Source organism: Mixophyes fleayi, chromosome 11, assembly GCF_038048845.1.
Source record: "Mixophyes fleayi isolate aMixFle1 chromosome 11, aMixFle1.hap1, whole genome shotgun sequence".
NCBI classification, from domain to species: domain Eukaryota; kingdom Metazoa; phylum Chordata; class Amphibia; order Anura; family Limnodynastidae; genus Mixophyes; species Mixophyes fleayi.
Window position 1 is genome coordinate 45,157,836 of NC_134412.1, and position 23,464 is coordinate 45,181,299.

Genomic DNA, 23,464 nt, shown 5'->3' on the forward strand with positions numbered 1-23,464 from the left:
TTTTGGTGCATATGATACTTCTGTATATCACCTTTATCCGAATTCAGTGCACTTTAATGTCTGTCTCATTATTCCTAATGTAACACAAATAAATTCTATAAGTGTCATTATTGTTTTAGCATGTGCTGAATTATTTCTACCATTAAACCACAAGGTACTGATAATAGTCAATGAGTGGAGAATGTTGGCATTGACAGCAAATTATTCAGGCCTTTGTGATCATCAAAGTTTTAAAATACACATTTTCAAATCCAGAAATACTTTTCACTAAATCACCAGCAAAGAAGTTTCACTTAAAAAATGGGACTAAAAAAACTGCATGATTTTATTACACAAAATGAATTGTACATGAATTGCACAAGAGACAAAAAATGAGATGGCATGAGGCTGCCTCCTTTTAGCGGTCTTCCACATTTTGAGAATAATGTCTGACGATGGGAAGTCTCTGTGATGAAACTGGGGAAATGTTTAACCAAACTGGCCTGTGCATGGGGCTCACCAAAGGTGTATGGCCAGGATTCATCATTCTTTCAGTAATCAGTAGTCCTTTTGTACCACAGTTCTTTCATAATCTACTCCATCAGATCCAGTGCTGCCCCCTTGGCTTAACACCAGGCAGGTAGGGGCTTCATCCAGTAGAACCCCCTGCTTTTCACGTTCTTTCATCAGTTGCTCTGTCAGCTCTACGCTTTCATATCTCACCAGTTGCAAGCGCAGAAATCCATCATCATGCTCTTTATACCTGTGAGGAAAAAATTAAAGAGAAATATATAATCATATACTGTGCTCCTTTTTTGTGGTCTAGATATGTGTGTATAACATATGAATTGTAATAATAAATATTAATGCATAACTGTTAGTGAATGTAAAACACATCTGCATATGATGCTCACCTCATACAAGCAAATTTCCTTGTTTCATACCTAAATTTGTGTATTAAAAGAATAAGGACCTTTGAGTTTCATGATATGTATAAAACACTCAGCCTTCAGCCTTGAAGCTTTTATTATATTTAAATCAATGGTGACCTGTAATATTCTTATATTTTACAGTAGAAGAACAAATAAAGCAACATTTATCGATCCCATAGATTGTAAGCTTGCGAGCAGGGCCTTCTCACCTCTTTGTCTGTTTTACCCAGTTTGTTTATTAGTTTACTATGTTTGTCCCCAATTGTAAAGCACTACGGAATATGTTGGCGCTATATAAATAAATGATGATGATGATATATTTGTAGACAGTAAGTTGACAGCTGTGACAGCCTTAGTTGTATATGGGGCTAATTTCCACTTTCTAATGCACATATAAAGTTCAATTCATTTTCTGAACAAAAATTTGTCACTAGATATGTAAAACTCACAGCCAAGCACCAAGACCAGTCTAATCATAAGCACCACAAAATTTCATAAACTGACGTACTGAATGCCTCCTTTCAGGAAACAAACCCTTTCCAACCCTCTTTTAGGAAAACATTCTCCTCAGGAGACAAAACACCACTCCAGAAGACAAAGTAATCCCTCTAGTAGACAAATATCCTTTTCAAACAAAGAAAGGTATTTGTTAATTATACGCTTGCAAATTTAAGTGGATGCTAAAGAAAACGACACTGTCTTGGAGTATTGCTGGTATTCTGGTAGATCTGGGAATTATTAACCAACATCCCTAGTAATTTCAGTTGTCCTGTCTGTAACTACTGCCTCAGAGAACTGTGAGCAGTTAACACTCACTGAGACTAGCAGCTATGTGGCGAAACACCTTACCGGTACTTGATAATTAAAAAGCTGGCAGAGCTCTCAGAGGCTGGAAGTTAGAGAGGGGAAAATGGGAATTTCAATGAGCAGTGTCAGCTCCCCACTTGCGCTCATGTTACCAAAGTCCTCCTTTAAATGACAGTGCATATATTAAGTGGAGGCCATATAATTAACAAGTGCCCGAAAAATCTCCACCCAGTAACCATCATCAACAAGGTTCCTTCCTCTTTAACAAATAAACACTGACAACCACTTTTGTCCTTAAGCTTACTAGGCATTCCACCTTGTTTTAAATCTGAGTGCACACACACATAGACTATCCAACCCTTCTAATGAAAAGGTACTTGTTAGTGCAGCGGTAAAGCTATGTACACAATGCAGGATTTTTCCCCCCAATTATTGTGCCAATCATGCAATAAACAACCATTTAGTGTGTATGCTCCCACTGTCATGTTTCATTTTACCAAAGTACATTGAATGGTTTGATTTAGTTTTATAAACTTCCTAAAAATCACTATCAATCATGGAACGATGGGCAATGTGGAAGTGTGTATGCACTCACGACCAGCAGTGTAGACAGATATCTAAGGTGTGCAGAGTCACGATAATTTTAGCAGATGGTTATGACAGATGAAGAGCACAGATCTGAAGGTAAATGTAGGTGTGTACACTTAAATCTGCATACTCATCTGGACTTGCAGTCGTTGATAAAATCGTTGTAGAAAGCACATCTGCAGTAATTTTCTGCAGTGTGTACACAGCTTAAGACAATGCACATTTTGGGGGGGAATTCAATTGGCTGCATTACTGTAAAAGGTCATGCGGCCTGCGCACTATTACCTTTATAACGGTAATAGTGCACTTAAATACCGTTATTACAGTAGATACAATGCTGGCTTTTTGCTTGCAGCTTCCTGAGCTGTGAGCAGAAAGCCGGGTTAAATTTACCGTAATAACTGTAATACGTTTAACGATGCACTATTTTGGGGGGAACTGAATTCACCCGTTTGAGTAAGCACAAACACTCCATGCCAATTCCTATTGAAAAGTTGCACTGATTTAAGTACTGTTTCAAAATCTTAGAAAAGAACATAGTCTTCACCTGGTCATTTTATGGGACTCAAGAGACTTATTTCAAGCTATCGGTGGTCTGGAAGTTTCATAACGGATAGCCAAGTGATAACCAGTATATACAATACATTTGCAGCAAAGTTGTTTTAGAGAGAGTCACATAGATGTAGCAGCCAACATTTATGGGCATATTCAATTGTTGGCGTTACAGCTAAAAGTAACGCGCCCTGCGCACTATTACAGTCATTACGGTAATAGTGCGCGTAAATACCGATATTAGGATACTTTCTCGCTGGATTTCAGCTCGCGGCTCAGGGAGCTGCGAGCTGAAATCCGGCTTACTATTACCATAATAACGGTAATAGTTTTTCCGCGGCGTAAACTGCTGACAATTGAATATGCCCCTTAGTGACAAGAGGTAAAGTAAGGATAAAAAAACCACAGAAACAAATTTAACTAAGCTACACGTCAAAAGTATTTCTCAGGCCTCTAATCAATGTTTCCTCTAATTTTTAAGTTACATGGGTTGAATTTGTTTTAATTGGCAGAAATCTTCAGAACAGCATATGATGGAGGCATAAAGTAGCCTGCAATGTTCCCATGTGAAATTTAAAGCTATTAGAGTGGTATGTCTACCTTTGGTGCATTTTTTTAATTGTATTAAATGAATATTCAAAGTAATCATACATAATATGTACCGCATATGTAATGTACTGCATAACATCCCCAGTAATTGTCAGCATACAATACCCTGAAAAGACTTATATATCAGGCCCATTTATTCCTTCGTCATCATCATTTATTAATATAGCGCCACTAATTCTGCAGCGCTGTACAGAGAACTCATTCACATCAGTCCCTGCCCCATTGGAGCTTACAGTCTAAATTCCCTAACACACACAAACAGACAGAGAGAGACACAGACTAGGGTCAATTTTGATAGCAGCCAATTATGTTTTGGCGTATAGGAGGAAACCGGAGCACCCGGAGGAAACCCACGCAAATACGGGGAGAACATACAAACTCCACACAGATAAAGCCATGGTCAGTAATTGAACTCATGACCCCAGTGCTGTGAGGCAGATGTTCTAGCCACTTAGCCACGTGCTGCCTTAACATAATTACCATCATGACACCCAACAATAGCCAGCATAACTTGCTAACAACACCAGTATAATAAAACCTGTACATGAATGTCTGTAATGAAGAGTATTGAATACCTTGTCTTCATATGCCCATACAACCCTGAACTATGTGGGATGAAAAACACAGAAGCAACTAGTAATTATTGCTACCGCCTCTGTAATGCACTTTGTTGCTTATTGAATGGGTTGAAAAAAGGGAAATCTGATATGGAAAAGGAGCATTAGTAGACATTATGTGGAATAGCAGCACTCAGTGAAAAGTAACATAATAATTACCAGGGGCTAAATTACAGGGGCAGAAAAAAGAGAGATATGATTTAAGCACTAGTCAGACCATATCTCAAATAAGGTGTATTTTGGGCACCTGTTTTTAAAAAGGAAATATGAGAGCTCAGGGTGATTCAGAGGCAGGCAACTTCAATATTTAAGGGAGTGTACATGTTAAATTGAAAAAAAAAAAAAGATTTAAGTAACTAGGTTTGTTTACATGGGATATAAAGATACCTTAAAAGTGAGGTAATTACTACATATATGAGATCTCTTATACAGAATTTTTGGTACATAGGGTTTTCTGGATAAGGGTATTTCTATAATATAGAGCACCATGCCAAATATATAATAAATACAATTGAAAGAAAAACTCAGCTTTCCCCACAATGCCCCAGCATTATGTTTCCCCTAAATTGCTTACGAGTCATTGGGTTACTAAAGGCAGCAAGGAGCAAATGCTGTTTTTAACAGCAATGATGGGAAAAACAATTTAAATGCCTAAGACTCTTAAACAACTTATATCATTAATAAAATTGACCTTTAAATGCAGGGCTTTACAGAAACTATTCAATCAGTCACCTCAGTCCCCATTGGAGCTTACAGTCTAAATTCTCTATCGCATACACACTGTATGGTCTATATTGTCAGTTAAACCACCAGAATGTTTTTGGGCTGTGGTAGGAAATCAAAGCACTAGGGAAACACATGCAAGCATGGGAAGTACATACAAACTTCACACAGAATTTAACTGTGGAAAATGTTGATGCACTGTCAATTGAAAAAAAATAAATTATTACCCATAGAAATGGGTAATAAGAATGGTGAAAGGTGACCGTCTTGGCTGGCTCATTTCCAGAACTGAACTGTGTAATGGCTTTCTCTATCTACCAACTCAATCTGTAACAAAATCGGAAGAGAGTTTATATGTGAACTTTTTCCCCGAAACTCCTATAGTTTTGGTTAAGTGTGCATAGCTCATTATAGCTCTTCATATTGTGTTATTAGTACCAAAAGATAACCAGGAGTTTCTCGATAAGGAGTAAAAGAATTATAGAAAATAGTGATAATTTTTGTTAACGGTTAGGGCATAAAAACTCCACACTGATAGGGCCCTGGTTGGAATCTAAACCCTGGCAGCAGGGCTGAGAGACAGCAATGATAACCACTGTGCTATTATGCCTTGAAACATTGTTTTATCTCGATATACAAATTCTACTGTACATTGGACTTTATTTATAATAAAGTAAAAAAAAATGTTTAACAATACTCCTCACACTGACTGTAGGAAGAAGGTCACTGTGTCTGTGAGACAAAATGTTTCATTCTGCTTTCCTAAACTTTCCAGGTGAAAAGAGGACATCCACTATCACCATAGGAAGAGGTTTTATCACTGTGATGAACTGTGGAATTCTCAATGAAGCAAGGTGGCTATGGCTGATTTATTAAATGGATTTAAACTGAATTAGATGCCTTATTTACTATAAAGTGTATCTCTACTTCGAATTTGTTGGCTGCATTACTAAAGTGATTAGCCAGTGAAAATTCTGGCAAAGGCACCATCTGTATGGTTTGTACAGGTCTCCTCCAGGTACTTCTGCATCTGTCCTACTTTCAACACAGCTGTCAATCAATCCATGAAACCACAAAATATTAAATGGTGTTATATGGAGAAAAGTACAAATGGTCACAGTACCCAGACAAGCAAAAATGTCAGGATACATTCATTTACACAGTATCATTGTTTTGCACAACTATAATTTGACACAGTCTGTAGAATAAAAAGTAAATCATTTCTCTAACTTATGACATTATATATATATTGATTAATGTATATAAAAAATGCTGGTATACATAGAGGAGTTAGAAAATATATCTGTATGCTGCTCATGCCTAAAATGCCTCTGTTTACTGAAGCTGCAGAATGCAGCAGGTCGTTCTGGGTTGACTTCAAGGCTCTGGAGTAATACTGAAAGAGTGTTAGCTAGTTGATACATGCCAAAGGAATTCCTTGATTAACAGTTGTTACAGTAGTGAAAGGAGCAGCACAGGGTTAAAAGAAGTCGACAAATCTTTTAAATCGAGAAGTACATTTAGTGTTCCTCTAGTCTAAGTTTCAAATTTAAGTCAGTGTTGGTTATATATAATATAAAAGCCTAGTGGCGTGTGTTAGTCTGTGTGTGTGGAAAAAAAAAACCAAGCTGCAGCACCACCTGCTGGGCGGAGTTATACACTGACCTACTAAATTCTTAGTGTGTGTGGAAAAAAAACCTCAGAAAGGGTTGAAATTTGGTATACTAAGATGTTTTTAATTTGTTAATTGTTAAAAGTGTTTATAAAGATTTTAAAAAAATATATATTTCTTGAAGTAGAAGTGACAGTTGGGAGTGGTTGGTGGTTGCCGGGGGTGACAGTGGGGAGTGGGTGGTGGTTGCCGGGGGTGACAGAGCGAGAGGAGTGTGATACTCAGGACCGCTGAGAGAGATCCCTGTGTCTGGATAGACATCTGGATAGATGTGGCGATAAAGATGAAGGATGAGGTGATGGAGAAAAATGATGAGGTGGTGACATGTGGACAAAACCACGTTAAAAAAGGGCACTTACGCCGGGAAGTAACGCTCTTCCCCTGAGGAGGCCTGGCCTAGCCCCAAATGCAAGACAAGAACCTTTTAACACCTTAAGTAGCTTGATTTGACTAGAATGCATGAGTATCATGCACGGGTTAACTTGTATATATAATATATATATATATATATATATATATATATATATATATATATATATATATATCTCTATCGTACAGTGTGTGGTTAATATATTTGATTGAAAATGTGAAATATGTGAATATCTTTTAATTTCCTTATGTATTATACATGTTCTAAAAAGTATTGGTTACAATAGACAATAGTTAATTGCTTAAATATTCACCTGTTTGGCTACAGGATACACCAATATTAAATAATCTTAGGTACAATTAATTGTCTTTAGAGGTTTGGAGTTCACCTGTGTGCAATTAAAATGTTTCAGTTGATTTCATAATAAATAATAATTATTGTCTCATGTTTTGTTGTGGCTGTTTTACTGGCAGTTTTCCAGGTGATTTGTCAAACAACAGCTTAATTAAATCTGATTGATTGTATTGTGATCATGTTAAAAATCGGGATGGTGATTTGTAAAGTGGTGCTTTGTTAAACTGGTTTTCAGCCATTTTAGTAGCAGTTTGGCAGTTGGTAAAACGGACGATTCTGAAACGCTCCAGAAAAATGCCAAAAATTGTCGGTTTCATCAAACTGCCCTTTAGTAAGTCTACCTATAAAATGTCAAAGCAAAGTACAACCTCCTACCAATTAAGAATCGCCCCCTTTTTTAACTTAATTATATTTTGACATTTTATAAATCTCAAGACAAAGTGAACATCTAAACCGTATGGTGGCTTTGCACGATAATTTTCATATAAACAGGTTATATGAAGGAGAAAACTGTCACAAAGGTAAAATGCAATTTCCCAGCAAACAAAGATAAAATAGTGTAGGATAAGGTAAAGGGTTAAGAACTAGTGCTAGTATGGAAGGAGACAACTTTGGTCCTTTTTAATAGGTCATGTCAAATGCTCCCTGTACCCAATCCAATTTACCTTCTGAATTGATTCAGAAGGTAAATTGCCCTTCTGCTCCACGGGAGGTTTCTGTTCTCCCTGAGCTCGCCTTAGGACACTTGCGTTACGGTTTGACAGGTGTACCGTCCCAGTCAAACTCCCCACCTGCCACTGTCCTCGCAGCCTTGAGGCTGACATATCGGGCAAGTTTGGACATGTTCAACAGCACCTAAAGGCTTCTGTTGCGATGTGGGAAGCCAGTTTTTTGGATTGTGGATATGTCACAGATTGTAGTCTCATTACAAGAAGAAACATGGCTGGCATAGGGCTGATGTGAAAACCAAAGACCAGAAATAAAGCATTATACACCGTCCCCAAAGATCCCAATGCAGCTGGGCATACAGCCTTCCTCAGTGTGTCATCTAAAGCAATCCAAGAAAGCAGAGAGTGGAAGATATTGGATGTGCTGAAGTAAGATACCAGCGAAACTGAGTCTTTAGGTCTTTCTTTGGCTGTCAAACACGTGGAGGTCCTCTTAATATCGAGCCAAAGCCTATTACAAGTGTCATCTGTTGTCATAAGTACATTTTATCTCCACCTCTCCAAATAGGAGAATCACCCTGAATTATGATTGGTGTGGATAATGCTGCTATTAAAGTGATCTATGAAGAGAGAGCTTTTTAAAGCTACTTGATACACTTTAGGAAAGTATTCAGGTGTCTGGAAATCTTAAGAGTAAACATATATGTCTAGTTCGGGCAGTTAAATGCCTTTTGAACATCTAAGATTCAGCATTCCTTTTGAATGTGTATTCAGCTGACCAGATCGTTTTTTTCTGTATGTTTTTGGAAGTCTGACAACCTGAAACAAAAAACAACCTGGTCAGGGTATATTAAAGACTAAAGTGTCAGACAACCTATTTGCAAACATGTTAACAAAACAATTGTATATCCAAATCAATCAAAGAAATTAATCTATAACTATTACAGTTCAGTAAATCCATTTCCTCCTTGGGAATCAATGTAATTATTGCTTGTTGTACAAGAGACTTGGGAATTCCTGTTTAAAAAGGAATTAAATCAGTCAACAGATGTGTGGAACTGGGGAGAGGTTTTTATTTGCACAGTGAATCAGGCATGCCTATTTGACCGCCACTTATGCACCTCTATTACATGGACACTCTCGAGTTGAAGGATGGAGTGCATCAATATTGGTGTTCAAATACATGATCTGCTTGTCCACTATAGGTGGACTCTCTCACACACACATTGCCCAGTTTCCTGTTATCTGAGTGCTTATAATGTTACTGTTTTCAGGGGTACTAACTTTGCCTGAAATCTTGACATTGACTGAACTCCACCTCTAACTCTTTTCTGACTTCGCTTTTGTTTTCCAATTCTGTATTGTGATTATTATTCTGGTTCATGGCCATGGTTTTTGACCGTTTATAGTTTTGTACAGCCACTGCTGATCTAGTTCCTGACTCTGCTTTCCTCCCCTCAATGTCCTCTAACTTTACCGCGGAAATAAAACTATCAAAGGCACTAGCAAGATTCCAAATAATCTAATTGTATTTTACTATATAGCAGGTTCAATAAAATTCACTTCTACTGAATCAATATTTTTGGGAAAGCATTTGAAGTCAGGAGCCCAGGAAACAGATATGCCATTCCCACCCTCTGAGATTACCTAAGAACAGTAAATTGCTAATTTCCTAACTTCTAATGCGTTTATAGGATCTACTATATAAATGCCTAGTGGCGTGTGTGGAAAAAAAACAACCAAGCTGCAGCGCCACCTGCTGGGCAGAGTTATACACTGACCTATATATTTCTTGAAGGAGAAGTGACAGTTGGGAGTGGTTGGTGGTTGCCGGGGGTGACAGTGGGGAGTTTTTAACACCTTAAGTAGCTTGATGAAGGATGTGGCGATGAAGATGAAGGATGAAGTGATGGAGAAAAATGATGAGGTGGTGACATGTGGACAAAACCACGTTAAAAAAGGGCGCTTGCGTCGGGAAGTAACGCTCTTCCCCTGAGGAGGCCTGGGCTAGGCCCAAATGCATGACAAGAACTTTTTTAACACCTTAAGTAGCTTGATTTGACTAGAATGCATGAGTATCATGCATGGGTTAACTTGTATTTATATATAGATCTAGGAGTAAACTATATTGCCACGTGAGAGTCACAGTTGTACAGTACACAAATAACATTGGGAGCATCACAATACTAATTTGAGAATAACTATAATTATTATTATTATTATTATGATCATCATTTATTTGTTAGGCGCCACAAGGTATCCGCAGCGCCGCACACAGTACTAACAGTAGACTATACAAGGTGAAACCATACAGAACAATGAACAAAAAGTACCAATACTTCAGAAACTCCGGCTAGTCATATGCAGTAAAGACGGAGCGGAAGAACAGGTATGGAGACAGGAGGGGAGGGGGCTCTGCTCATACGAGCTTACATCCTAAGGGAGGGTAAACAGACCAGGCACAAGAGGAGCCAGTTGAGGCAAGAGGAGAGAAGGGAGGACGAGCAAAGGGAGGAGATGGGGGTTAAGTAGATGGTTGGTAGGCTTTGAGGAAGAGGTGAGTTTTGAGTGCACGTTTGAAGGAGCACAGAGTAGGAGAGAGACGGATGGAACAAGGGAGGTCGTTCCAGAGAAGGGGGCTGCACGGGAAAAGTCTTGGATTCTGGAGTGGGAAGAGGTGATAAGGGTGGAGGAGAGGCGGCGGTCGTTGGCCGAGCGCAGGGAGCGGGCAGGAGTGTGAATGGACAGGAGGTTAGAGATATAAGGGGCAGTAGAGTTGGAGAGAGCCTAGTAAGTGGTGGTGAGGAGTTTGAAAAGGATTCAGTAGGGGAAGGGGAGCCAGTGTAAGGCAAGGCAGAGAGAGGAGGAGCGGCGTCAGAGGAAGATGAGTCTTGCGGCCGCATTGAGTATAGAGCGGATGGGGGAGAGACGGGAGTGGGGGAGGCCAGTGAGGAGGAGGTTACAATAATCAAGGCTGGAGATGATGAATGCGTGGATGATAGTTTTGGTGGCCTCCTGAGAGAGAAAGGGACGAATGTGGGTGATGTTGCGTAGTTGGAAGCGACAGGCTTGGGCAAGGGAATGAATGTGGGGGGCAAAAGAGAGAGAAGAGTCGAGGGTGACACCCAGGCAGCGAAGTTGGGTGACAGAGGAGATGGTGGTGTTGTTGACGACAATAGAGAGGTCATGGTGGGATGGGAGTCTGGGCGGAGGAAAAACAATGAGTTCAGTTTTAGAGATATTGATTTTGAGAAAGCGCTCGGGCATCCAGGAGGAGATGGCGGAGAGGCAGTCGGATACCCGAGCGAGGAGGGTGGAGGAAAGATCAGGAGAGGAGATATAGAGTTGAATGTCGTCATCATAAAGGTGATACTGAAGACCGAAGGAGGAGATGAGAGCACCAAGGGAGGAAGTGTAGAGCGAAAAGAGTAGAGGGCCAAGAACAGAGCCCTGCGGGACTCCTACGGGGAGAGGGTAGGGGGAGGAGGAAGAACCAGACGTGGATACAGAGAAGGAGCGATTAGCGAGGTATGAGGCGAATCAGGCATGGACAGAACCAGAGAGGCCGAGAGAGAGAAGAGTTTGCAGCAGGAGGGGGTGGTCCACGGTGTCAAAGGCTGCAGAAAGGTCAAGGAGGATGAGTACGGAGAAGTGACCCTTGGATTTGGCTGATAGGAGATCATTAGTAACCTTGGCCAGGGCAGTTTCGGTAGAATGGAGGGGGCGGTAGCCAGATTGGAGAGGGTCAAGGAGAGAATTGTCCGCGAGGTGCCTGGTTAGGCGGCTGCAGACAATCCGCTCAAGAAATTTGGAGGCATAGGGGAGAAGAGAGATAGGGCGATAATTAGCAAGAGAGGTGGGGTCAAGATTGGGTTTTTTGAGGATAGGAGAGATAAGAGCGTGTTTAAAAGAGGAGGGTACTACACCAGAGGAGAGTGATAGGTTGAAAAGGTGTGCTAGGTAAGAGCAGGCCGTTGGAGAGAGAGAGAGCGAAGGAGGTGGGAGGGGATGGGATCGAGAGGGCAGGTAGAGGGTGGAGAGGAAAGAATAAGGGAGCGAACTTCTTCACCGGTTGTAGGGCTGAAGGAGCACCAGAGTTGGTTGATCGGGGGAGGTGAAGCGAAGAGGGTGGCGGGAGAAGGGGAGGAGGAGATGTTCAGTCTGATGGCCTCAATTTTCGAAGAGAAGAAAGTGGTGAAGTCAGAAGCGGAGAGGGAAGGCGGGACAGAGGGGGAGATGAGGGAGCTGAAGGTGGCAAAGAGGCAGCAGGGATTGGAGGACTGGGAAAAAATGAGGGACTTAAAGAAGGATTGTTTAGCGAGGGAGAGGGCAGAGGAGAAAGAAGACAGTATGAATTTAAAGTGGAGGAAGTCAGCCAGGGAGCGAGATTTCCTCCAGAGGCGTTCAGCAGTGCAAGAGCATCTTTGGCGGAAGCGGGTGAGTTTTGAGTGCCAGGGTTGGGGAATAATGCGGCGTCGGCGGATAGAAGAGGCCGGGGCAACAGCGTCCAGGGGAGTGGTGAGGGAGTTATTGTAGAGAGAGGAGGTCTGGTCGGGACAGGCAAGGGAGGGAAGGGGTGAAAGGAGAGTTTTGAGAGAGGAGGAGAAGGAGGTGGGGTCAATAGCATCCAGGTTACGTCTAGTGAGGGTGGCTTTGGGCGAGGCAGGAGCAGAGGAGGAGGACAGAGTGAAGGAGAGGAGGTGGTGGTCAGATAGTGGGAAGGGAGAGTTGGAGAAGTCAGAGAGATCACAGAGATGAGAGAAGACAAGGTCAAGTGAGTGACCAAGACAGTGGGTGGGGGAAGAGGTCCACTGAGTAAGGCCTAGGGAGGAGGAAATGGCGAGAAGTTTAATGGTGGCGGGGTCAGAACAGTTGTCAATAGGGATATTAAAGTCGCCAAGTATGATGGAGGGAAGGTCAGAGGAAAAGTAGTGGGGGAGCCAGGCAGAGAAGTTGTCAAGAAAAATGGAGGAGGGGCCTGGGGGACGATAGATGACAGAGACACGGAAGTGGATGGGGAGAAGAGACGGATGGAGTGTACTTCAAAGGAGGAGAAGGAGAGGGAAGGTAAAGTGGGAATAACACGAAAAGTGCAGTTAGGGGATAGGAGGAGGCCCACACCGCCTCCTGGACGTTCATCTGGTCTGGTGGAGTAGGTGAAGGAGAGGCCCCCGTAGGAGAGAGCGGCGGGTGAAACGGTATCAGAAGAAGTAAGCCAGGTTTCAGTGATGGCAAGAAGATTAAGAGAGTTGGAGATGAAGAGGTCATGGATGGAGGAAAGTTTGTTGCAGATGGACCTGGAGTTTCAGAGGGCACATGAGAAAGGGAAGGAGGGAAGAGGGGGGATGCGGATGAGATTATCAGGGTTGATGGAGCGAGGGGGAGGGTGAGGCAGTGAGAGTTGGGCGAGAGAAAGGGGCTAGGGGAGAGGATGGGTATAGGAAAGGAGCGGGGCGGCATGGTGAGAGACAGGGGGGAATTGGAATGAGAGAAGGGGCAAGTAGAGGGTAAGGGCAATTAGCGCAGAAGTGAAGGCAGCAACAGGGGCCAGAGTGGTCGAGTTAGATATGGGCTGACAAAGCAGAGTAAGACAAGAACAAAGGAAGGACTGCAGAGAACAATGAAGTGGAGCAGGAACAAAAGGCATTGGCAAACACAATTTAAAATGCCGTAAAAATAAAATGAAATGGAGATAAATTAATTAAAGTGCAAATACAATTAAGGTAAAATACACTACAATAAGATAAAATTAAATTGAAGTAAAATAAGTTAAATGAACTAATGTAACTTTTAAAATGTGATAAAGTGTGATAATTGTATCACATTAACTTTCAATAGATTCCTAGGGGTAAATTAAGCAATCTGCACATTCTGCAAGTTGCTGATATTCAGCAACTTTGCAGGGCCGATTTAAAATGTTAATTTCTTTAAAGGCAAAGCTTGCAGATTGATTAATTTCCCCCCTAGAATGTAATTATCTTGGGCTTTTCTGTAGACTATTCACCACGTAAGCTGTCTGTCTCCATTCCTACAGCCTCGGTGCTGCTCACCCTATTCAGTGTGCTTCATACTGCAGTAATCGCTTTCACATGTCCTCCATACACATCACTATCCAACCTGTATATAACTAGAAATCTGAGACCTGTAAGCTTGAGAATCATGGGTGTTTTCACATTGAATTTCTATTTGCCAACATTTCACAAGAATGAGCATTGTATTGCCACAAAACAATTGTATTTATTCAAATTTTAGAATGTCACCTTGAATTTTAACATTTCACATTTTCATATATCTTTTATTTTCCAACAAACAGATGTTGCTATAGGTATGGGGGTAGCTGCCCTGCTCAAATTCCATTTATTGATCCTATTAATCAAATAATCCCACAGAACGTTGCCAAAAGATGGGCAGCAAGAATCTCATCACCCCACTGCTGCATCCAGCAGCTCGAGTGCCATTTTTTTCCAGCGCTGGAATCTGAAAAATTGCTACTCCGATGCTGGGTTTTCAGTTTGTTGCGCAGCTGGTGGAGACACCGCATCACATAGCCTGTCCTGAAAACGGAGGCAACGGCGGTCATTAGACCTGAACAATATCCCTGTCTGCTGGGAAAACAGGCTGCGAGTACCATATTCCCAACATTGGAACCACCATTACAAAGCACCGCGTTCACCACTCAGCATAGAAGGTGCACATACAGTGTAGTAGGCTCTACATGGAGATTGTTATTAGCCTGCCAGCATCTGTAATAATTGCCCTTCTTTGGAGTATTTGAATCTACTAACACTTGGCTGTTTACATATTGGTGCACCAATTAGTCATAACTTGGTGCTTTTTAATTTGCAATATTAGGTATGAATAAGTCTTGCTTCATAATTTACACTGACATATACTCCCTGAGGACTGCATGTGGAGAACATTGTATTGGTAATTTGCATTTGGCTGAGGATTTCTTGGCTTTGAGACCCTTAGTGCTGTACAGTGCACGTTTGACGATTGATACTGGGTGTATACACCTTGTAAAAGAGATAATCGCCTGTGGCTGCATAAGTATCCAAGGCTTTACCCTGGACTTTAGCCCGCTTCTTCCAAGTAGTCACTGACTGCACCAGCAGTGTGAGAATGAATACCTGTTATTCCTCCTGCAGCAGTACATATTTGTGGCATTTGTTTTGTCCTCCCTTCTACCACCCCACTTTCCTTGCACTCTTTGTACCAACGTAATCAGGAGACACGCCGACTACCTCTCAGTAACCTCCAGCTCCAGTTGATCCCGCTAGTTCTCAACCAGGGTCTGAGCCATACCTTCAACAAGTGTTAACAGCTATTTTAGCTTTGGAGAAAAATGTGACTGAATGGATCACGGAAGTCCAGTCGCACCTTTCATTAATAAGGCAAGATCTCCAAAAAATGCGGGAAAGGGTAGGGGAGGTCAAACACAGTATTTTTATTTTGATGGATGTTACAACCCCTATAAAAGGTGAAATCCCCAACCTTTCCTCTTAATTCAATGTTTTCAAGCAAAGACATTTAGATCTGAAAGGTAGGCTCCACAGAAAGAAAATACGTTTTGCTGGTCTCCCGGAGCGTGCATACGGCTCCAAACTGGAGGCCTTTTGGGAGTGTTGGCTTACACAAACATTTGGCAGAGAGGAATTTTTCCAATAATTCACAGTGGAAAGGGTTCACCCTATGCCAGCACAACCTCCACAACCTGGAGCCCCACCACATATTTTCATAGAAAAATTCTTACACTATAAAGCCAGGGATAATATTCGGAAATTGGCCAGGCAGCAAAGCACATTGAAATTTGAAAATCAGAATATGGCCATATTTCCGGGCTTTGTGCACGGTTCTTTTGCACCTCCACTGCAATTTACTCAGGTCAACAGATGTCTGCGTGATTTACAACTTCCATACTCCATGTTGTTTGCATCAAGAATGAGAGTGGTTGCAGATGGAAGAACCCACTTCTTTCTCAACACTCAAGAAGCCTCGGAAAGGTTTGACAAATGCCCCCAAGAAAGAGCAAAGCATGGACAGTGATGCAGCATAACTGTGAGATGTAACATGTGGGGGCTATTTTGAGTACCATACCGAAATGTGTTTACTCTTGGTATTAGGCGCCAGGGGTTCATTAGTGTAACTTTGTAGCAGCAGGGTTTAATTTTTGAATATTTTTTTCTGTGTGCCATATATTAATTACATATTCACTAACTGGAATTTGGGGTTCCAAATGTTGGAATGGTTCTGTTTGCTGCATGCGTTGCATACTTGTATATTTTTACTGGAGTTACAGATATAAAAAGAGAATCCTGTGCTATAGGATAGACAGTGGGGGACTCTTGTCTGCTCTTGTGGAATGTGAGAGGGCTCAATGATGAGCTTATCGACATAACATATATGGTGGCGATGCATTTGAAAGACAGTCATACCCTCTTAATTAACCAAGGTTTGTTTTAGCTTACCACTCCTCCCATTCTTCTAATGCAAGAGGGATAACTGATCTAGTTAAAAAAAGTTTACACTTTGGCATGGAGCAGGTGCAGTTTGATCCAGATGATTGTTTTGTGTTTTTTCATGCAACAATTAATACCTCACCTTTTATTCTTCTAACAGTTTATGTTCCCCCCCCTCCTTTTATTAATGATATTCTTAGGAAGACATCTACCTTTATAGCCCTTTCATAGGATACCCTGGTGATTTGTGTTGGTGATTTCAACACTGTGCTAGATGCAGGTCTTGATAAATGGAGGGAGTCCTCTTCAGCTGTTAACCCGGGTCCATCCCCATGTACTAGACTAATAGCAGTAGTAGAATTAACCAATATGTGGAGATTCAGATTCCCACAGCTCAAACAATTCTGCTGCTACCTTGTCCTGGATTGAATTAGCCCTAGTATTCCACATCCTAATTCCTGTGGTTGGGGATGTACAATACTATCTAGAGGCATTTCTGACAATCCACCTATATCCGTATGTATCATCCTTAAACTTCTAAATGGAGCAAAATTCTGGAAATTCTGGAAATTCAACCCTTTCTGGCTTACCCTAATCAGTATGAGTAGTAACTTGATAACGGAACGAGAGGGTTACTTTCAGGATAATATATACACTGTCAGCAACCTTTCTTGTGGGGTGCTTTAAAAGCTTTTCTTAGAGACTTCTTAGTTACCAGAATTGTAGGACAGAAAAAAGTTCTCCAAACAAACAGAGACCCAGGTAGAAGTGTTGGGATCTAGCTTTCATCCCACTCTAGTGTGGATCGTTTGCAGTGGCTGCAGGCGGAGAACAAGTGTACTGACTCTCTACTTGACAAATCAAAAAGAAGACTGCTCTGGAAACTTAGGGTAAATTATCAGGTGGCAAAATATACAATGTACCATGTACCTTCCCATACTGCTAAAACTCTGGAATTAAATTTCAATTTCAATGGAGACCCCTTTCACTGCGATACCTAGGCAACAACATTACAAAAGAATATAATCAATTACACCAATTAATTATCTCTTGCTTCTGAATTTATTTAAACAGGAGATTGCCACTTGGGGTCCCCCCTCTACAGATCTACATATCTTGGCTCGGTGGAATTAAAGCTATTAACATTAATGTCCTCCCCCGGTTACTATATTTACTCCAAACACTTCCTGCGTCTCATCACCGTGCAAAAACACTCTGTAACAAGTTCATATGGAATGAGGAAAAAAAATCCCCCACAGGATTAAGCCATCCTGTCTTGCACTATCCACTACCTTTGCAAAATACTGCAGTGAGGTTCAATTAAGCCATATTATTTCCTGGCAAGTTGACACCGGTTTTAAGAAGTGGGTGGATATTTAAAATGCCTTTATTCAAACACACACTTTAAAATATCTTCCATGTCTTTCCAGGTATTATAGACCAGTCTCAGCATACACCTTTTCCACTGCTCAGTTCACATTAAATTTAAGCGACAAAATGTTTTAACTGTACAAACTCACTGAATACCACTCCCCCTGATTTAGATGAATCCACTTTACCCAATAGGGAATACCACAAAATTCACATTGCACTGGAAACACGGGGCACCCTAATCCCTTCATTTTCAATATCTCCAAATTAAGGTTTTTATTCAATCTCAATCAAACTCCTCCAAACTCCACAGACAAAGTTTATTTGAAAGACAGTGTATGTTTCAAGTAAGTGAACAGGGACTCATCTCCCTGTTATATCACATCATCTTATCTCCTACGGATCAACCTCTTGAATCATTTGAGAAAGCATGGTAGGCCAACCTCGAAAGGCCTTTGGAATGGGAAGGATGGATTGCTCATCACAGAGGCAAACGCATGATTTCAAGAGAGGGGTTTCCAAACGTTTGAATGCAGATGACGTATGGCTAGCACTTAAAAGGTGATAGTCCTCGTCCAGCTCACCCCTTTTCCTTTGTAATGCTGCATAGATCCCTTGTTCACTGCATGTGGCTTGCCCTTGGTGCTTCTCTACATTGCAGAGCTGCACAACGGGGGACTTCCCTCCCTACTGTACCTGTTGTCTAAGACAAAAAAAAACTAACTCCCTCCCTTAATGCATTTCCCACCCTCCCTCTTCCATGTAATTAATTTTCTCAGTGCCCTGTAGTTCATTTCCTTAGATGTATAAGAAAATAATGTAGGGCAAAGTATGTATAAAATTATATAAACCATAAATAAAGTGGTGGAATGTTAAATATATTTATATATAATTCTCTATATTAATATTTATTTCTACATATTAACACAAACTCTTACATATGTATATTTTATATATATTTTTTCATTTAGGAGTGGGAGAGAGAGAATATACACATATATTTAAAATGTCTGTAGATAAACTTGACAGGTATAAATATTTCACAGTACGATTCACCACTGGAGTCTGCACACAACCTTCTCAAATCCGCAAAGTGGCAATTAGATGGGAGGCACTGCTGCCGCTGGACATGTGCACCAGCTTCATTTTGACCATTTTTAGAGTCAGGACTATGGCCTTGTAGTGTCTTTTCTTTACTACATTGAATTTTACATGTACAATTAGTAGTTATAGATTTTTTTTCTCTCCAATAATAGTTGTTATTAAAGTTTTTTATTACAGGGTACAGAAATAAACAGTAAAGTGTAGGGGAAAGGAGAGGGTTATAAGGAAGGGAAAAAGGGTAGTACATCTAAATACAAACAGAATTTGCAAATCTCAGTAAATTAAAATATTGAAAATCATTAGGAAAATACATTGGGTAAACAATCTCTAAGAACTACTGAGAAGAGTTTTGAGAAATATTCGGGAGGTCTGGAGAGATTGACTTTGTGGAGATATATTGATTCCAAGCAAACCACTTGACGTTGGGAGAAGAAGCAGTGGAAGCATACGGCACTCCCATGGTCTTCCTGTTGCAACTTAACTGGAGCAATTGTCTTAGCAATGGGTGGCAGTGTGGGAGTTCTCCATGCCTGGGCCATCTCCGCACGAGTAGCTATAAAAATGAGTCTTATAATGTAACGATCTCCTGATGAGACTTGTGGGGGAAAAAAAAAGAGTAAAAGTGCTACCTCCGAGTTACTAGGGACAGGAGTTTGAGTGATCTTTGATATTAAGGTAAACACCGCGAACCAGAGGCTATGGACAACCGGACAGCTCCAGAAAACATGAAAGATGTCACTTATCTCCCCACACTCTCTCCAACAGGCCCTGGTCTGAGCCGGCCAAATCTTATGAAGTCTATCTGAAGTCATATAGAGCCTATTGAGTAGTTTGTAAATCAACTTTGTGTTCAAACACCTTCATGCCCATCAGATGTTCAAACACCTCGACATCTGATGGGAATTTTGGTAAATAATGTCCCATTGAGTCACATCAAAAAACCTGACCAAGATCTCTCTCCCAAAGTAGTTGGGAGGAGGATTTCACCGATTGCTTTCTTAAATTAAGGGGAGTGTGCCAAAAGGAGATGGCTGCCTTGTTAATCCCAGTTGTCAATCTGGCATAGAAGACTGGGGGGCGTTGTAGGGAAAGGTGGTGCGTGCATAAGGAGGTTAGTTAACCAATGTCGGACAGGAAGGTACTTATAAAAGTCTTGATTTGGGATCTGGAATTGCTCTCGCAATTGCAAGAAGGGTAACAAAGACAGGTCAGAATGAAGCGTTTTTTATACTGGCAATACCCCTAGAATACCACAAGGACAGATTTATAAGTTTAGCTAAAGCAAGGAGGGAGAGATTGGAAGTGGGGAGAGTGACAAGGTACCTTTGTCTTTAGTGTTTTGTCCCAAATTAGGAGAGCATCTCTCGTGAGGCAGGGTAAGTCAGACTGTGTGTGTGGGGGGGGGGGGGGGGGCCGCCAGGACTTAGGAATCCACAGATCGGCCAATGGGAATGTATGGTTAAGGCCTCTCTCTCAAGATCAATCCACAGTTTATGGAGATCTGGGAGAGACCAATCTCATAGCCGAGCTAATATGGCCGCTTCCTGATATTTAACCTATATCGGGTAAGGCTAAACCTCCTTTTTTTGGACAGGACATAGTAGAGTGGGAAAGTTTAGGTAGTTTGCCCTTCCACACATACGAGGCGAAGCTTATCAATATAGGAAATGGGGATAGAAAAAGGAAGCATCCTAAATAGGTACATCATTTTGGGTAAGAGACAATTTAAACGCAGCGATTCTGCCCAGCCAGGATACCTCATGACACTGCCACGATTTTGCTAGAGTATTCAAATGTATCAATAGAGGAGTATAATTGGCCTCAAGCAAGGAGTCTATATGGGGAGTAATCATAATCCCTAAATATGACAAAGAAGAGGTTCTCCAGTCGTAGGGGAAGGCTCCCTTCAGACGCACCAGGATGTCAGATACGTTAATAGGGAGGGCGTCTGTTTTGGATCTGTTTTATTTGTAATAAGAAGCCCATCCATATTCCTGTAGGAAATCATGTAAGATTGGTAATGAGGCCTTCAGGCTAGTGACATAACAATGTCATCTGCAAAAAAAGACAATTTGAGGATATTCGAGGCTAGGGTAATGCCCGGGAGCTGAGGATGTTGCCTAATTCGCTCAGCCAGGGGTTCAATAGCCAAGAGGAAAATGAAGGCGAAAGGGGACAACCTTGTCTGGTGCGATTGGAGATTGTGAACTTATCTGATGTAAAGCCAGTGCTATAAACAGACACTGAAGGCCCCTTATATAAAGCGAATTTAGAATTGAGAATTTTACCACTGAATCCAAACCGGGCAAGGACCCCAACTCATATAGCCCCAATGTAGCCTGTCAAATGCCTTTTCCATGTCCAATGACATAATTACCAATTTATGATGGAATTTGTTTGCTTGCTCGATAATATTGATCGCTCTACGTGTATTATCGGATGCTTGGTGTCCGAGGACAAAGTCAATCTGATCCGGGTGGATCAGAGACGGAATAAGAGGACTACGTCTATTAACGATCAGTTTAGCATACATTTTTATGTCGGAATTGAGAAAGGCAATTGGTTAGTTTTGGCAGAGAGACGGACCCAGCGTACGATTATGTAATTAAGTGCCCTAATCCTGGTACGGTAAAAGTTCATACTTACTTTACATGATCATACCCCGGGTCCGTTGCATTCCAGATTTAAATATTCAAGTTTCGGTTCAAAGTGACGTCATTTTAAAGTGTTGGGCTCTCCTCACATCGGAACTGTGCATACATAAGTCTGTGTTAACATCTCGTTTTGCTTACATTCAGATTATTTATGTAGCTGTAAACACTGTCTGCGTTTACAGCATCGTTAAAATGACTACCACTGAGAGACGTAAACTCAGTCTGAAACGTAGAATAGAAGTTGTTAATAAATCCATCAGATCCTGGGGCTTTGTCTTTAGGTAAGGATTTAATAACATACATAATCTTAGCCTGTGTCCAAGGCTGCTTTGAAATCAGAGTCCAGAGGTGAATTTAGTTCACTTAAAAAATTCTCAATAAGGGCAGGGGTTGGTTGGGGAGTGGAATCACAGTCACAGAGATTGTACAATTTGGAGTAGTAGGCTCCAGAATCTTCAACCAAATATTTAATTAGATTTTGGGCCTTTTGACCTCATAACTTTCTGGCAAGCAATCGCCCCGCTCTGTTTTCTGATACATAATATTTCTGACGGAGTCTACTTAACACTTGCAGAGTATGGGTAAGTAATAGTTTTTGAAATGGACTTCTAATTTGGGTTATAAGAAACAAAGATATCCAGAGGGACTCGAGGGAGGATAGTTCCGCCTCCAACTTCACTTGGTAGCTAAGAGACGCACATTTCAGTCTGGCTCCAATCTGAATAGCTGAGCCCCGCATGACAGCTTTGAGCGTACACCAGAAGTTTAAGATTAACGTGTCCCCCGGTGAGTTAGTAGCAGTGTACACATCAAGCGTCTCTTTAAGAGCAACCTTCGCTTCTAGTAGCGTCAGAAGATATGGGGCCATTCGCCATGAACCAAGGGGGATCACCTGATGGGGAACCGCCAAGTCCAAACCATAGGGGCATCGGACTAAGATATCGAGAGGATCCCAACTGATTTAGTATTCTGTAGAGACCATTTATCTGACAGTATCAGATCAATTCGGAAATGAGTTATGCACCGGGAAGTAGAACGTATATTCGCGTTCCAGCGGGGCTTGGTCCTCCAGACATCGCAAAGTCCGAATTCTGCCAACAACCAAGCAAAGTCAGCTGAGGGACTTGCCGAAGTGTATATTGTACGGGTAGAGACCTGAGAGGATCTGTCTAGGTTGGGGTCTACTACAATGTTAAAATCTCCCATGAGAATAAGGGTGCCCTGTTTATGTTTATCAATATCGCGCAAAGTGGATCTAAGATATGGGACTTGCCGCAAATTGGGATAATATAACGATACAATCGTAACTAGTTTGCCATCAAGTGGTCCTATCACAATATCTACCATTTTTATCTTCAATGCTAGAGCCAAGAGTAAAGTTAGACTTGAAGCTAAACAAGAGGGCCACCACATTTCAATTAAAAGGAGCATTGGCGGTGAAGCACAACGAAAATGCGTTTCTTTTACTGCTACATCATCAGCTTTTTGCTTGTGAAAAAATGATAGCGCTAACTGCCGTTTAGCAGGGGAGTTAAAACCCCTCACATTTAATGATAAGAACTTGACCATCTGAGTTTAGTGTAGGACCTTGAGAACAACGTGGAAGCAGTGTAGTTAAGATAAAGAATGATGTACATGGCTAAAGGGGGGTACCAAGGAAAGGAGGTGAGGAATAGGAGGGGGAAAGGGGAGACAGGAAAAAAAAAACAAACATAAATAACTCCAGTCCTAGGGTTAAAGTAGTTGCTGGAGGGAGAATCGTCCAGGAAAATCAATAACTGTGGGGACATTGGCCCTACTTTGTGAGTACCCACCCATATCTATAACACATCTAGGTAAAAACATATCACCTGTAAAGTCAACATGTTGAGAAACACTGAAAATCTTAAAGTAACTTAAAGATGTTATACAAGCTAAAACAAAACGTATTATTTAAAGTGAACCAACAAAAAAAAATCTATAAAAGCACTCTAATCAATTGTTGATCTGTTCACCGGCCGGAGAT

The 23,464-nt window shown here is 41.3% G+C and overlaps 1 protein-coding gene across 1 annotated transcript in view; it reads right to left on the reverse strand.

Moving 5' to 3' along the window:
• Nucleotides 1-309: 309 nt before the first annotated feature.
• The window catches only part of HINFP (histone H4 transcription factor), an 82,672-nt gene continuing 59,517 nt past the window's right edge, over nt 310-23,464 (reverse strand). Inside the window, 1 exon segment of the mRNA XM_075190546.1 lies at nt 310-742. Coding sequence (XP_075046647.1) covers nt 538-742 — 205 coding nt within the window. The 3' untranslated portion in view covers nt 310-537.